Raw genomic sequence first — 12,523 nt, forward strand, 5'->3', positions numbered from 1 at the left:
CATCGTTTTCTGTTTTTGGTTCAATTACAGCTGCTTTCTTTTCAAGATATTTTTGATAAGGATCAAATAAATGCTTAGAACAGTATCGAATTGTTAAAGTAGATTTTTGGTAATAGTCTGGCATTAATTTAATATTATTGATTACTGTAGACAGCAAATGTATTCGATCCAACAGGGTATCTGTGGAATAATTTAATATTTTATCAATATTGCCGCTTGTTATATATAATCTTAAATATAAAAATATATATTAAATAAATGTACCTGCGCTCTCTGCAGTATCGATAATAAAATGAACATGAAGATGATAAACCGACGGTAAATATTGGAAATATATCCTTAATTCTTCAGCTGATACATTTGGATACTTTTTAGTAATAATTTCAGTGCCTTCTTTTTTAATTTTTTTCAGTAAGGGAAGGTGAGTTTCATTCAAATCTCGAATTGTCATCAGTTTTTGTTTGGTAAAGGCAAGAAAGTGCATCTTTGAAATTTCCTCGTTTTGCCATTTTGAATCTTTTACTAATACATATCCTGTTGATTGATCGTTATCAATATAAAGTGTCTGTTCTTGTTCACTTTCACCATTTAATATACGATAGACCCACTAGAAAAAAAAATATTGTTAAAAAATAGTTAAATAGCTTAGTTAATAAAAAAATTTACGAACATCGAGCTTCTGTATTGGTACTATCTTTTTTATATATGGTAAAGTGACGTTCCCATAAAGTTCTGGAGATTCTTCAATGAACCAACATTCAGGTATTTGATACTGAGCAAAGTCTTTCTTTGTAACAGGATGCTTTATAGTTGCATGTACACCTTTAAATTTAATTTAAATTGATAATTTTTAATCTGAATAATAAGATTTATGATTTGACAAAATAAAGAATTCAGAATAATAATTAAAATTTAATTACCGTTAGTTTCGTTAGTCAGAGTTAACTCATAATGTTTTTCTTTTTCATTGCAACCTTTATTTGCAACAATTGTTTCGTTATTAAAAATTATTTGTTTCAATTCCGAAATATCATTGGAAAAACTTTTTCTCGACAGAACAATTATGGCGTTGCGACCATTTAATTGCCCTTTAATTGCTATTTTTTTCTCGTGAACATCATTTTTCAGAACTTCAATAAATTGAAAACTTGTCATATTTTTAATGTAATCGTTTTCCATTTTTTATTCCTTTCTTTTAAATTTTTTTAAAAATTTTTATCAAAAAACAATTGAGACACTTGTTGATATTAAAAAATAAAAACAACAATAATAATAACACAATGAATAATTCACCAGATTATTGAAAACTATCTTATTTAATTAAAAAAAAAAAAAAAAAAAAAAAAACTGAATATATCATAAAACTCTATGATTAAATGATTTAGTATTAATCACTGCTAAAGAGATGACTCTTCTCTTATGACTTCGTTAGCTAAAATATTTTCTTCTTGAACTGGCGTATATTTATTTTTTAAACGCTTAAGATTTAACGTGCGCGCGCCTGATTCTAGTATAGAATTGTATATATTTTCATGTTTGTGATACATTTGATCAGAGATTGGTCGACCAATAACATTACTATGAAGACTAAACATTATAGTCTCCATACACATTACGAATTAAATGGCTTCACATACGTAAAATCATACAAAAACAGCGTGTAAACAACCATCTCGGCATAAGCTTAAAACTCACATAGATCATTATATTAAAATTAAAAAATGTCAATTAATGTAGAGAATTGTATTTAATTAGTTGACTAACTCAATAATACTTTATTTATTTTTTCGACTGAGGTAACTTGATATTCAAAGAATGCGATGTTATTGTTTTAGTCACAACAGACGAAGATATTTCTTATCTCCAACCATAGAACAATAGCTTACAACTTGACAACTCTTGTAATATGATTCTTAGGCCTCAGAGACGTTTCTGCGAACTGATTTATCTCAAATTAATAGTAGGCGTATAAAGAAATGTGTGACAAGCACGAGCCCGTAAATATGTTCTACTAGGGCTTAAAAATCAAAATCCTAACGTTTTGTCACTTCAAATTGTTCCTTCACAATTAAGTATATATATAGCTTCCTATAAAATAGATCGAGAGATTAATAAATTCCCTCCATGCAGACGTAGATGCTCCATAGCATAAACCATTAAAATTATTTTTTTAAGTATAAAAATAGCAATTAATCAATTAAAAAAAATGTTTAATGGGTTTAGCTATCATTTTTTTAACAGTATGCTTTTACTCAAATTATTTATTTATTTATTTATTTATCATAAAGTTATGCCAAAGCCTTTTACTAAATTAATAGTTAGGGTCGGGAAAAATGTGTGACGAATATCGTCTTATTTGTAATTTTATTATGCAATTGTCTACTATCATTTAAAAAAAAAAAATACATTTTTTTCTTAAAAATAATTGTTTCGTCAAAATTTTTTTCTAAAAAAATTTTTCAAAGTCAAACTTTATGTAGACTCTATAGTCAGTAGAAGTAAAATAGTCATACAAATTTAATCGGACAATTTTAAACGTTTCGCCGGTCTGTCGTCTTCTTCGGTGCTTTCTTTTTCGCTAACTCCATTTTTAAAGTAATCTTCATAAGGTTTATATGCTTCATATTTGCAAATCCTAAATGTCAGTGTAGCTTTTTGATAATAATCTGGCATCATTTCAATGTTATTTATCACCGTAGAAAGTAAATGCGCACGTTCAACCAGCGTACCTAATAAAAAATTTTTATCAATTTCATTCTCTTTAATTTATGAATTTTTCTTTATAAATATAAGTCTCAAATTAACATACCTGCATTCTCTACAGTAAGAGCAGTAAAATGAACATGCAAGTGATAGTAAGATGGCTGATAATGAAAATATGTTCTTAATCTGTTAGCCGGTATATTATAATTTGCTTCAATAGCTCTTGAACCAGCTTCTTTGATATTTTTTAACAAAGTAAGATGAGATTCGTTCAACTCCCTAATTGATGCAATCTTCAACCTAGTAATAGCAATTAAATACAAATTTGATATGTCGTCTTTCCACTTCAAATCTTTTACCAACACAAATCCAGTTTTTTCATCCTTGTCATTATAAATTACTCGATCAGCTTCTGCTGTTCCGTCCAGGATATTGTCAACCCACTGGAAAAAAAGCAAAGCAAAATTTTAGTTTAAAAAAAAATTAAAGGACAAATTCTAAGTCTAAAATATTTACAAACCTTTATCGATAATTGCTTTGATAAAGAAGGGTAAGTGACATTTTTATAAATTTCTGGAGTTTCTTCAATTGTGTAATAATCTGGTGGAGTGAATTTTTCAATATGCTTAGGCTCAGCAGGATATGTTATAGTAGCATTAAGGCCTGCAAGTAAATAAATAAAAAAAAAAAAAAAACAATTTATAAATGATAAAAATCCTTTTGAAAATAAAACTTACCATTAAATTCGTTGGTTGGAAAAAAATCATAACCTCTGTAAATATCATTACGGTAGATTTTTTTTGTTGTAGTTTCGTCATTAAAAAATCCTTGCTCGAGCAATGACTGTTCCTCAGGAAATCCTTTTTTTTCAAGAACAAGTAATGCACTTCCATCACAACCTTTGAAAGTACCTTCAATGGCTATTTGCTTTTGAGTAGCATTATTTCTTAAAATTCTTTTTACCTCGAAGTTAGACATATTTTTAAGTAACTCATGAACGTCATCTTGGTCTTTAATTGTAGATTCAACTGCTTCAGTTCCATTGTTATTAGATTTATTGCCGTTGTTTATAATATTTTTTTCTTCAGTGTTTTGTTGACACAAAAAATCAACAGTAGTATCAGCCATTTTTTTCACTTGTTATTACAGTTTGTTATTTCTTAACGCAAACGCAGCGCAACAAATACATAACACACATAACAATAACAATACTGTTATTATTATTTATTTAGTTTACAAAATATCGACAGATGGCGTTAGTGTTAAATATCAAATTCAAAAAATCAAAATGGCGGTTCGAATATAACACTGAAGTAAGCCGTCAGCTGTCAATTTTAAAAAATTTTTTTAACAAATAAATTTCAATAAAAAAATGCTTCTGAAAATTTTCACTTGTAATTTTTATTAACTTTCATATTTTTATTAACTTAAAAAAAAAAAATGAATGACAAAATACTAATTTGATATTAAAGAATAAGAAAATTTATTTATCTTTGTATTTTTCAAAGATAACAGTTGGATGCAATTAAAAAAAATTACGTTCGTGAAACTTTTATTCGCTGGCATTTTTTACTTTGATTAAAAGACAAAGAACTTCGACTGCTGTCACATAGACTCGCCGCTGGAGATGATTTAATATGCTGAGCGCAAGGTAAAACAATATTTTTAGCTGCTATCAATTTTTTAACGTATACTTCAGCTTCTACGTGACGAATAGTAAATTCAGTGATACGTTGTAGGCCGAGGAGGTTCTGTTCTTCTATTTCTCTGGTAGAGATATCTTTCTGTAAAGAATGAGCAAGAGTAAGAATACAAATTTAATTATTTTATAACGTGTCTAAAGAATGAGAATTAATTTAGCAGATATTTAATAATTTTTAGAATTTTTTTGACAGATAAATTATGGCAAAAAAAAAGAAGAAAAAATTGACATGTAGAAATTAAAAAAAAAATAAAAAATCCAATTTTTAAAAAATAATTTTTTGTCAAAAATTTTTTTGTTAAATAAAATTAAAAAATTATCAAGTGACTGCTAACTTTAATATCATGTCTAAAGAATAGAACAAACTTCTTGTAAAATGATAATATCATCATTGGCACACTCGCACAGCTTTTGAATATCTTTATACAATTTCTTCAACCTCATATCAGCTCTACTTAAGCGGCCTTTTTGATCATTTGTTTGTCTTTCTATTATCGCAACTGTCTCGAGCCTTCCTTCCTTTTCTTCTTTGATTTGTTTTAAATCATCCATTATTTTTTTATGATTTTCTTGTGTGAGCTGATGAAAAACGTAATTATTAATGATAAAATAAAATATAAAAATGATAAATTAAAAATATTACCGTGAGTTCATTTTTCATCAGATTTAACTGAGATTTTTTCTTCCTCAATTTTTCCGCAACCAGACACATTTGTTGATCGATTTCACTCTGGATCGTCTGCTTAGAGCTATCATCTTCAACCGGCCCCAATGACATTTTGTACTTGTCATTACAAGCATTAACAACCTTTAAAGTATTCTCCATACTTTTGATTTCTTGTTCGGTTTTCCGGATAGTTGCGTCTAATTTATCTCCTTGCTCTTGCAGCTCATACTTATACTGAGCATTATGTATCTTCAAATAAGTTGTCGCAGGTAAAATACCATCTGTTCCATCAACATTAGACGTAGCCATGATATTGTCATAGCGCGACTGGAGATGCAAAGTTTGATATTGTTTTTCATTAATTAAAGACCTCAGTTCAGAACACTCAGTCAAAGCGACTTTATTTTTTAAATTCAATCCTTCTCTCAATATTTTCAGCTCTGTCATCCTTTCCTTCATTGCCTATCAAAGTACATCTACTCCATTAAGACAGTTCGTTAATCATCAATTACTATAAAATAAAAATACTTACAGCGCAAATTTTTACATGACATTGTTCCAAATTATTAACTCGATTCCCAGTGCATTGCATCAATTCTTCCGCTTGAGTAACCCGTAGCTCCATTATATTCTCAGCTACTTGTTTTTCTTCATTAACACGCACCGAAACTTTTAATTGCTTTTCACCACCTTGCATTAATAATTCAAGATTCTGTTTCTTTATTTTCACTCGTTCAATTTTCTCCCGATCCATCTCCAATGCACCTTGAACTTTTTTTATTTCATTCTAAAATATCAAAAAACAAAATTTTTATTTCCTTCACAGAAACAAAAAATTTACTTGAATCAAGTAAATAATTTTCAAGAATTTAATCTTCTTGATTTGAGTAGAAAATTTCTTAAACTCATAAATTTTTCTTGGTTTAAATAAATTTTACTTAATTCAAGACAATGAAATTCTTCAAAATTATTTTCTTGGTTCAAGAATTTTTCTCTTAATTCAATTAAATTTTTTTTTCATTATTTTAAATCAAAGACAATATTTACAATCATACTTACTTCAAGCTTAATCATCTGACCATACAACAATTTGGCTATTTCTTTTCTATCATTCAACGTTTCCTGTAATCCCTCAATAACATTTTGCTTACGTTCAAACTCCTCTTTATCCACCACGCTATTATTTTTACCAATGCGGATCTTAAGATTCTGAAGCAAGATATCGAGTTTGTAAGCATCCTCTTTTTTTTCCTCCAATTGTTTCTCTTCTTTGACTTGACACGCTGTCAATTGTTCGATTTTCTTTAATTCTCCCTGTTCTTGCAATTCAATAGTTTTTCTGTCGGCTTCTAAACGACTTATTTTGCTCATTGTCTTTCGAACCAAGACTTGAAACCGTTTTATTTCACTTGTAATAGACAATTTTCGCTTTTCTTCTTTCTGAAAGAGATTTATTTTTTTTTCAACTTTCAAATAAATAAACTAAGTTATTAATGAATAAACATAAAATAAAAAAAAAAATAAAACGAACCTCAATCATTTCTTCAAGTTGCTTCGTTCTCTCTTCCACATTAACGCTCTGAGTATTAACTTCAGTCAAACTAGACTTCATATCATTAATTCTCTGAGCCGAATCATGGATTTGTCTTTTCTTATTTATAATACTCCCTCTCAACCCCTTAATATCAATTCTCAAATTTTTAATTTGCTGTTCCAGTTCATTTAAAATTCTCTTCTTAGTTTTGAACTCCAGATTAAGCATATCAACATCTTCATCAAGTTTCATTCTTCTTTCTCTAGCACGCGCTACAATTTTTTCTACTTGCTTGATTTCGTACTCCAGAAGTCGATTACAATTAACTTGAGTTTCTAAAAATTCTTCAGACTCATTAAATGTTGTCAATTTTTCGACACCCGCAGATCTGAGAGTTTCAATTTCTTTGAGAATTTTCTGAATGTCATTGTCCCGTTGCCGTAAAATTAAGACACTCTGGGTCCACCTCTCAATCAATTGTCTCCTTGAATCTAACGCTTGGGTATAAAATTTAGCCGTTCTCTCCAACACGACTTCCTTTTCGTAAATTTCATCGATCATTCTTACAACTGACCGCCTGTACACGTCCAGCTCACTCACCAACTTCTGCCTCTTAAGATCGAGTTTTTTAAAATCTTTCATATCAAATTTGGCAACTTTTTTCAATAACAGTTCATTTTCTTCATCACGACTTAATATTTCTTCCAATTGTAAAATTTTAGTTTTGTTCAAAGAGACAATATCTTTAGAAAAATCGAGACTCTCTTTCAGTCTTTTGATTTCTTTTTTCATCCCGGCAATGCGCTCACCAGTTTCTTTTTTTTCCTTCTCAAGTGTACAAAGTTCTTTTTCAATAGATGCCTCATTGTGTTCAGATAACTTCTCGTAATGATTCTCAGCTTCGTATTGAGCGACATAAGCCGTTAAAAGTTTCTGATTGTATGTGTGTTCTATTTTAATATCTCTTTTATATTGATCTATTGAATCAATCCGTTTCTTGTTATTTTCTAATTCCGTTGTCAACTCATTTTTTATTTTTAATTTTTTCTCAATCTAAAAATAATTAATAAACAAATATTAAATTTCTAAGTGTCTAATTTTGTAGTTTTTATTATTAATTAAACCATTAAAAAATGTATTTAAAATTTAAATCAATTATTGACAAGTTTTATTTGCTTTAAAAAAATCAGATTTAAATCGGGATTAAAAATAATTTATTTAGTTGACTTTAATAATCAAGTTATAAAATAATTAAAATTTATAAAATTTTTAACGATATCAATTTTGAAGATTATTACTTGAAACATTATCAATATAAATTATTATCAATAGATCAACAAAGATAATTCGGTTTTAAAATAAATATAAATCCAACAGAGAGAAATTAGGAAAAATATTTATATTTTTGTATTAAATCAACCTAAATAAAAAATATTAATATTTGGATTTAAAATATTTGCATTAAATATAAAAATATCATTATTAATAAATGACTTTTTTCAGTATATAGATAAATTTAATTTTTTGTTTTACTGAAATTTTAATTGTTGTAATTATTATCAGCCTAGTATCTAAAATTATATATAATTATTGAATTAACTTATTATTTGTTTATCATGCGACATTTACCTCTTGTTCAAGTTGTTTATTATCTTCGTTAGCAACCGGAATTCGAAACCCACTATCCCATCCTAGATCTTTTAAAAAATCTTTGAATATTCCCATTTTCAACGCTAAATTTTAATAATATAAATTTACTATTTTCAACACTAATTAATAATGAAAATTTTTTAATTTAAGGCCTTAAAAAATGTGAAATTCAAAAGCATGAATTTCTCTGCAACTGATAGCAAACAAAAGGTCAATGTCACTTTGACATATTAACTGATCATGCGCAGAGTAATTTTATTGGGTAAAATAACAAAATTTAAATTACGCTAAATTATTTTATTATTTTTTAATTTTTTTTTTTTTATATTGTACTCACCAAATATGAAGAAAATAAAATTTATTTCATACAGATTTTAAAATTCCGACTAAAAATAAATTATTAAAGATTTAATAAAAATAGTTTTTTTTTATTAAAAAAAATAATATTTGTGATAAAAAGGAATATATTGACGTAAATTTATTTGTTTTTATTAAAAGAGGTGTATTAAAAATAGAAATTGTTTATGAACAACCTGTAGATTCTGTGGTAGGTCACGTAAGTTTCTCTTTTTAAGTTAAACGCAAAAATACATTAACTAATCCGTCACGTGGCGCTAGTTATATAGTTTTCCAACAAACACTATAGATATACTGTCAAGAAGAATAATAATAACAATAATGGTCAACTTATTCTGTATTACAAAATGGGTATGCCGTTTTCGACTTATTGTAAAGACGTCAAACGTTCATTAGATTAATAGTTTATAGATCGTAAATATATTATTGTAATATAATAATGGAGGCCAGTACGAGTAGCGGTACGCGTACTACACGATTTATGATGGAAGGTGTCGGTGCAAGAGTGATTCGTGGTCCTGAGTGGAAATGGGGCAAACAGGTTAGGATTTATAAATAAATAATTTATTAATTTATTTATTTTACAATCAATAAATAATTAACCAGACCCATTACTTACTTAAATTAAAAAAAATTCAGTAATTTATGTATTTAAATTTACAATTATTGGTGATTGTTTACCAGGACGGTGGAGAAGGACATGTAGGAACTGTCAGGAACTTTGAGTCGCCAGAAGAAGTCGTTGTCGTGTGGGATAATGGCACAGCTGCTAATTATAGATGCTCAGGAGCCTTCGATTTGAGGATATTGGATTCTGCTACCACTGGTGTTAAACATGACGGTACCATGTGCGATACGTGCAGACAACAGCCTATTTTTGGTATCAGATGGAAGTGCGCTGAGTGTGGGAACTATGATTTATGCTCAATTTGTTATCATGGTGATAAACATCATTTAAGACATAGGTTTTATCGTATCACTACTCCTGGTAGTGAGAGAGTATTATTGGAGCCAAGAAGGAAAAGTAAAAAGGTACATTTTATTTTTATTTATTACTAGCAACCTTGCAGTCACTATGTGACTTGTGAACTATAAATAAATAAAATTTTGCTTTATTAAATAATGACTTTTGTTAAGTTGCACTGTAATTTTTTAAATATTGAAGTTTTTAAAGATATAAGCTCATCCCGATGTTACACTCATCAAGAGCTTTCATTTGAGTACCCACATGCATTTTTTATATATTTTTCATATATACATATATATAATATATATAAATATATAAAATAAATGAAAAATTGATGTGGGTACTCAAATGAAAGATCTCGATGAGTGTAACATCGGGATGAGCTTATATCTTTAAAAATGTCAATATTTCACAAGATACAATGTCATTTCTTAATTATTGACATTTTTTAAGATATAAGCTCATTCCGATGTTACACTCGTCAAGAGCTTTCATTTGAGTACTCACATGAATTTTTGATATATTTTTCATATATAAATATATGAAAAATTGATGTGGGTACTCAAATGAAAGGTCTCGATGAGTGTAACATCGGGATGAGCTTATATCTTTAAAAATGTCAATATTTCACAAGATACAATGTCATTTCTTAATTATTGACATTTTTTAAGATATAAGCTCATTCCGATGTTACACTCGTCAAGAGCTTTCATTTGAGTACCCACATGCATTTTTGATATATTTTTCATATATACATATATATATAATATATAAATATATAAAATATATGAAAAATTGATGTGGGTACTCAAATGAAAGGTCTCGATGAGTGTAGCATCGGGATGAGCTTATATCTTTAAAAATGTCAATAGTTCACAAGATACAAGGTCATTTCTTAATTATTATACATCCATACTGAAAATATTTATTGTGTAAAAATAGATCGCAATTCGAGGAATATTTCCTGGTGCCAGAGTTGTTAGAGGCGTTGATTGGCAATGGGAAGATCAAGATGGTGGTAATGGCAGACGAGGTAAAGTCAATGAAATACAAGATTGGTCTGCTGCTAGTCCTAGATCTGCTGCGTACGTTATTTGGGATAATGGAGCTAAAAATTTGTACAGAGTTGGCTTTGAGGGAATGGTGAGTCGAAAATCCATTTTTAAAAAATTTAATTTTATAATTATCGATATAATTTGTTTAGGCTGATCTTAAAGTAGTAAATGACGCGAAAGGCCAAACAGTCTATCGGGACCATTTACCACTGCTTGGAGAACAGGGTCCTGGACGACCTGGGCCACACGGATTACAGATTGGTGATCAAGTTAATGTCGATCTGGAGTTAGAAATAGTCCAGTCGCTGCAGCATGGCCATGGCAGCTGGACCGATGGAATGTTCGAGTGCCTTGGTACAACCGGTACTGTTGTAAGCATCGATGAAGATCACGATATCGTTGTATCTTATCCCAGCGGTAATCGATGGACATTTAATCCAGCTGTATTATCTAAAGTTCAAACCCCAGTATCTGCTGGTACAAGTACCGCCACTGAAAATCAAGCATTTGCTGTTGGTGATTTAGTGCAAATTTGTAATGATCTGGAAAAAATTAAACTGCTGCAGCGCGGTCACGGCGAGTGGGCAGAAGCAATGGCTCCAGTAAGTTATTCGAAAGTTTCCTTTTATAAATATTTATTCATCTTTATTTAATATTTATGCCTTTTTGGGTGGATTTTTTATTAGACTCTTGGAAAAATTGGGCGGGTTCAGCAAATTTATCACGACGGTGATTTGAAAGTCGAAGTGTGTTGTACATCATGGACGTATAATCCTCAAGCGGTTGTTAAAGTTGCCAGCAGCGATAGAAGTATGCCTGGAAATAATAGCGGAGGTTTGAAAACTATTTAAAATTCTGTTTGTCTACACGGAAAGAACAAAATAACACTGTATATCATCCCAGATTATACTCAGTGATATCTGTGGTGAAAAAAAATGTCAGATATTAGCTAAAAAAATTCAAATTATACTGCGTGACATCTGGATTATACTAGTTACTATCTGAAATTTTTTTTCACTCAGTATAATCTGGGATGATATCCAGTGTCATCTTGTTCTTTCCGTGTAGATTAGGGTGGCGCAAAAAAACCGACTATTTTTTTTTTTTTTTTTTTTTTTTTTTTTTTTTTTTGAGTCTTGAGTGAAAAAATATTAATTTTTTATGTTTTAAAAGCTCTCTCCAAAAGACAGCTTAAAAAAAATTTTTAAGGGGTCGCTCCAAATTTTTTTAATTTATTAGTGACTTTGATTGGATTAGCATTTTTTGACTCTGAAATTTAATAAAAATTATGAGCGACCTTTCAAAATTTAAATTTTGAATTGAAACTTTCAGGAACTTATTTTTTTTGTCTATAAAATTATGACGTAACGAGAAAAAAAATAAAAAAAAAAAAAAATTCAATTTTTGACGATTTTTGAAATTTAAAAAAATTTGGAGCGATCTCTTAAATATTTTTTTTTGAGCTGTTCTTTGGAGAGGGCTCTTAGAACATCAAAAACTGACATTTTTTCACTCGAGACTCAAAAAAACAAATAGTCGGTTTTTTTTTGCGCCACCCTAGTGTAGATAAATAAAATAAAAAATTTAATATGGTGTATTACTTTTAGAACGATTGTCAGCTTTATTGAAAAAATTATTTGAGACTCATGTGTCGGGTGACGTGAACGAGGAGCTCGTTAAATCCGCTGCCAATGGCGACGCTGTGCAGAGTGAAGAATGCCTGAAACGTTTAGACGCGGATGTCAATGGAGTATTTTCGGGTCACACGGCATTACAAGCTGCCAGTCACAATGGTCATCTAGATGTTATTAAAATACTATTGCGGTACAAGGCCGATGTTGAAATCGAGGTATCTATATTTTAATCTAATTTCCATATGCATATGTAT

The 12,523-nt window shown here is 29.2% G+C and overlaps 4 protein-coding genes across 4 annotated transcripts; 1 reads left to right on the forward strand and 3 right to left on the reverse strand.

The window, feature by feature from the left end:
• Positions 1-250: 250 nt before the first annotated feature.
• Positions 251-1,563, reverse strand: LOC123274668 (m7GpppX diphosphatase-like). The gene is made up of 3 exons (XM_044742410.1): positions 921-1,563; positions 671-822; positions 251-607 (listed from the first exon to the last, which is right to left on the reverse strand). Exons 1-3 carry the CDS (start codon positions 1,177-1,179, stop codon positions 251-253), a joined length of 768 nt encoding a protein of 255 aa, XP_044598345.1. The 5' UTR covers positions 1,180-1,563.
• An 832-nt stretch (positions 1,564-2,395) lies between these two features.
• Positions 2,396-3,863, reverse strand: LOC123274678 (m7GpppX diphosphatase-like). The gene is made up of 4 exons (XM_044742421.1): positions 3,441-3,863; positions 3,224-3,366; positions 2,810-3,146; positions 2,396-2,729 (listed from the first exon to the last, which is right to left on the reverse strand). Exons 1-4 carry the CDS (start codon positions 3,829-3,831, stop codon positions 2,518-2,520), a joined length of 1,083 nt encoding a protein of 360 aa, XP_044598356.1. The 5' UTR covers positions 3,832-3,863; the 3' UTR covers positions 2,396-2,517.
• Positions 3,787-8,504, reverse strand: LOC123274677 (coiled-coil domain-containing protein 39). Its single transcript, XM_044742419.1, has 8 exons — positions 8,236-8,504; positions 6,604-7,659; positions 6,132-6,512; positions 5,605-5,859; positions 5,049-5,534; positions 4,772-4,984; positions 4,277-4,487; positions 3,787-4,028 (listed from the first exon to the last, which is right to left on the reverse strand). Exons 1-8 carry the CDS (start codon positions 8,329-8,331, stop codon positions 3,979-3,981), a joined length of 2,748 nt encoding a protein of 915 aa, XP_044598354.1. The 5' UTR covers positions 8,332-8,504; the 3' UTR covers positions 3,787-3,978.
• Positions 8,505-8,853: 349 nt separating this feature from the next.
• LOC123274676 (E3 ubiquitin-protein ligase MIB1) lies at positions 8,854-12,484 on the forward strand (the record flags this gene model as incomplete). The annotated part of the gene is given in 6 exon segments (XM_044742418.1): positions 8,854-9,154; positions 9,298-9,645; positions 10,523-10,723; positions 10,785-11,237; positions 11,322-11,469; positions 12,243-12,484. Coding segments are annotated over 6 exon segments (1,494 nt in total), but the record flags the coding sequence as incomplete, so codon positions are not given.
• Between the last annotated feature and the right edge of the window lie 39 nt (positions 12,485-12,523).

Source organism: Cotesia glomerata, unplaced genomic scaffold (genome assembly GCF_020080835.1).
Source record: "Cotesia glomerata isolate CgM1 unplaced genomic scaffold, MPM_Cglom_v2.3 scaffold_52, whole genome shotgun sequence".
NCBI lineage: Eukaryota > Metazoa > Arthropoda > Insecta > Hymenoptera > Braconidae > Cotesia > Cotesia glomerata.